Here is a 4,210-nt window from a genome sequence, read left to right on the forward strand (position 1 = left end):
GCTCACTCACACCGAGGACCTATCCACGTCATTATTTACCCAGAATGCTTTATGTGTAAATAAAATGGCTCCATTCGTGTTAAAATATATTTTTAAAAATTTACAAAACTAAACAGCCTACAGTATTTTCACAGTCTTTATTTTACAGTTAAAATATATGTTTGTCAAATAAAGTCTAATGTTACAAGTAATTGTGGATCCCTTTAAAAAATATCCAGAACATTGCATGAGCTGGAATAAATATAATGCTTTATGTAAAAAGAAACTCTTCCTCTGTGGTGCTTTGTGACTGAGAGCACCGAGGCGATGTTACTTCAGATCAGATCTGTGTTGTCCTGCTTTGGGACCGCGGAGGTCCCAGCCTCTGAAAGAAGGTTAGCTGGTTGGAGCCTGACTACAGGCTGAAAACCTGCTGACTGCACTGCAAAGCTGCAGCTGCTGACTCCAGACCTCTTTAACTGGGTTCTGTCCCATCTGGTCACTGATGGAGATCAACCGTGGAAGCATATTCAAATAGAAAATGCAGTCAAATTTGCATACAACTGCAAAGTCACACTACAAGATACTGTATAAACGTGACTAAATGAACCGAGGATTAAGACCTAAAGTTGTTTGTGCATAAATATGCAGCTATAAGCATTGGATTAAAATGTTTGTAATAATTACATTTTGTCTAAWTATAATCAATAGATCATTTGAATGTGAAGTCTGAAAAAAATAATCTTTTTGAAGCTCTTTTTGAGTATTAGCAACAAAAATACATGGTTTTGAGCAAAAAAAACTTAATTTTTTTTTACAATTTTCCCTGAGCACCAAATCCTTTTTTTCTTTTCAGTTGGTGAATCTTGTAATCAAACTCCTATCTGAGGTTCCTTATTTAAAATGAAATCAAAATTTCTTAGTAGAATAACCTAAATATAGGATCCAGACCAAATATTAATGGATTATCGTTATTAAGAAAAAAAACCAAGGCTTATCCTCAAAATTTCAYTTAAAAAGCCAGGAATCTGAAAATGTTCTTATGTCACTTTGACCAATTATGACCTAATCCTCAGCTTGTTGTGATGAGTATATGCAGAACAAAACACTTGTAATATCACATCAACTGCAAATTATTTCATTAAAGCTCAACTTTGCTTTAGTTTTACTGAAGCCATGTACTGCAGGACACAGTGCAATATTTTTAAAAAAATGCTTGAAGAAGTATTAAAAAACTTGGAAAATTAATCAAAGATCAGATATGATGCAKATTTATCTCCACTTCTTTTCTTAATAGAAAAACCTCTGCTCTTTTTAACATTAAAGTTATTCCAGTTGGCCTTACTTCTAGAATAAACAGTTTTACTGATTCAAATCTTGGTCTCAAATCGAACTCGGCGAGTCTGCTCCAGTTGTCCTGGTTCCATCTTGTCTGAGCACAAGCAATAATTTAATATTTAATTATGCAAATTGATTTGGGTATAATTTCCAAATGGAAAGCCATGCATTAGACCAGGACTGGAAAAATCAACCCACACAAATAAATGTGGGAGCTAAAGAGAACGGACATAAGCTGATGTGAGAGTCCATAAGGGGTGTGGACAGTAGTGGTTTTTGATATGGTTGAGGTGGGCTGTTGCCCATGGCGGCATCTTGTTGGGGGTGCTCGTAGCCACGCCCCCCACCTCCACTTATTTCATTTATTTATTTTAAAAGGACAATGCACATTAATCAATATTCTGTGAATATAAATGCGCCGGAATTAGCACAAGAGCTATATTTCATCCATAKTCCTGAGCAGATAAAAAGGTAACAGTTCATAAAACAAGTGCACAAAACAGACAAAATTCAACACTGCCCAACAAACACACAAACTCCTCAGTCTACAAGGTCTACAGTTAATTGTGTTACAGATGAATGCATGACTGATTTGCTTTCAGCCAAACTTTGTTTCTTTTTAAAAATGGAATAATTATCACAGTCTCTGATATTTGCAGGTCGCTCATTCCATAAGAGTGTTCCTCGGATTGACGTCACCTTTCGACCACACTCCGTTCTCCGTTTTGTGACAACACAGTCCCCTCTATAGTTTGAGACCTATTCATTCTGAATAAAATCCTTTAAAGGTGGAGGAGCTTGTCCATTTAAGACCCTAAAAACAAGACTTAAATTACTGAACCTTTGATAATTTTCGAAGTCCAAGATCTTGTATTTATCAATGATTTAACAGTAATGAACATTACAAGGTTGTCTGTCAAAAACTTTAATTGTCTTTTTGAAAAGAGACTTGATGGGTTTTAACACATTTGCTGTTGTATGGGACCAAGTTGTAAGACAATAAGAAATATGAGAAAAAATCATTGCATGCATATACATTTTAGCTGCGTGTGTAGTGGGAAAAGGTCTAATATGATGAAAATTGGCTAAGTCGAATTTTATTACATTAATAGTTTTCTTAATGTGTTGCTTAAAAGTAAGATTTGTGTCAAACAAAAGACCAAGGTACTTGAACTGGTCCACCACATCAAGTCTCTCTCAAGTGACTAAAACACTTGGTTTTGGGTCATCTGATTCTGGCATGAAAAAAACATGCAAACAGTTTTTTTTTTTTTTTGTGTTAGGATACAAACATGAATCTTGAAGCCAGTTGCATACTGGAACCATAGCAGTAGATAATAAAGCAGCTGCTTCCTGCACTGTTTTAGCATGTGTGTACAATACAGTATCGTCTGCATGCAGCTGAACTTTGACACTTGAACATACTTCAGGTAAGTCATTAACATAGAGACTAAAAAGAACTGGTCCTAATATAGAGCCTTGAGGGACCCCAGCAATGCAATTAAGATTTGCTGAGAGTGAGTCACCAATCTGTACAGCCTAAACTCTATTAGAAAGATAGGATTTCATCCAACCGATGGCCTTGTTTGAAAAATTAAAATCAGTTCAAACTTAAAAAATGACACTTAAAAATCACTTAAAAATGTATTATTTTCCACATATACTTGACCTACATATTTGTGTCCTCTGAGCTAGAGATGAGGCACCAAACAGGCTAGGACCACACCTGGGTGTGGATGAGTAGAAAACACAGAGGTATGTTTCGTTTGAACACATTTAATGTTTCTTACCTTGGCAGGTGAAGCAGTGAACGTGGAAGTGTGTGTTCTTGACACGCACCACCTCCCCCCGACAGACCTCCCGGCAGCGCTCGCACACGATGGCCGCATTTCCAGAGGCGGAGAGAGGAGAGCTGCTGTTGTTGTTCCCTCCATAGAGACCTGACTGGAACTTCACTGAGAGGAGAGGAGCAAAAACACAACACTGGTTCTCAGTTTCAGGTCTGCTCTTTGCTTCTTTGTCCACTATCTGATCAAAGTTAACAAAACAACGCAGATCCACTCCAGCGCTAATTTATTCTGTGTCTTCCTCTGGTTTCATACAATAGTTGTGGTCAGCCCCTCTGCTGCTTAAGGTTACACAATTTACAGAGAGGGAAAAAAGTTATGGGAGACAGGGTGTGGTTGTCACACATTTTACTTCGTGTAATTCACTCAGTTTTAGAGTTAGAGTTCTCAAATTTTTTAAAAAAGTACACACATTTATCCACTACAAATGGCACCTATTCAAACCTCTTTATTATTATCAAATCCCTGGTGAGTTGATGTCAAATAGTTCCTTTGTTACAACCTACCTGACTATAGGGGCAGGTTGCCCTTGTTTATGGAAGTTCACATAATTTACGTAAAAAAAAAAAACTCTTGGTGGACTGACGATCTGCAGGGCATCCTGAAACATCACCTGCTGAAAGAGGGTGTTGTAAAACAGAACAGGCACACTCCTCTAGTTAAATATCTGAGAGGAGGGGGGGGGGGTTTCAGGAAGGAGGGAAGACTGGAGCATGCAGATTGGTGGTCGGTACGACTTCTGCCATAGTTTTGAACTTTATTTTTGGTCTGGAGCTCGGCTGCAGACTGAGATCCAAGGAGGAGCTTTGTATAAATAGGTGGCGCTTTGTACCACCAAATGTGYAGTCAGCTCCACATGTCTACAGGAGATTCAAGGATTTCTCAAGCATGCATGAATGAGTCAAAACAACACTCTGGTTACATGTTTAATGAGGGAATTACATTATAACATGATATAAAGCTCAAAAAACAATTTTATACAATATCCTCCATTAAATAAAGATACATAAATTATAACTTAGACTTAAAACTGTATATTACTTTAA

The 4,210-nt window shown here is 37.3% G+C and overlaps 1 protein-coding gene across 1 annotated transcript in view; it reads right to left on the reverse strand.

Annotated features, from left to right (window-relative positions):
* LOC106524029 (actin-binding LIM protein 3) overlaps positions 1–4,210 on the reverse strand; it is a gene marked incomplete in the record, with an annotated part of 67,813 nt that overhangs the window by 59,488 nt on the left and 4,115 nt on the right. The window contains 1 exon segment of the mRNA XM_014017657.1: positions 3,108–3,272. Coding sequence (XP_013873111.1) covers positions 3,108–3,272 — 165 coding nt within the window.

The sequence above is a fragment of the Austrofundulus limnaeus genome, unplaced genomic scaffold (assembly GCF_001266775.1).
Source record: "Austrofundulus limnaeus strain Quisiro unplaced genomic scaffold, Austrofundulus_limnaeus-1.0 Scaffold174, whole genome shotgun sequence".
In the NCBI taxonomy this organism is placed as follows: Eukaryota; Metazoa; Chordata; class Actinopteri; order Cyprinodontiformes; family Rivulidae; genus Austrofundulus; species Austrofundulus limnaeus.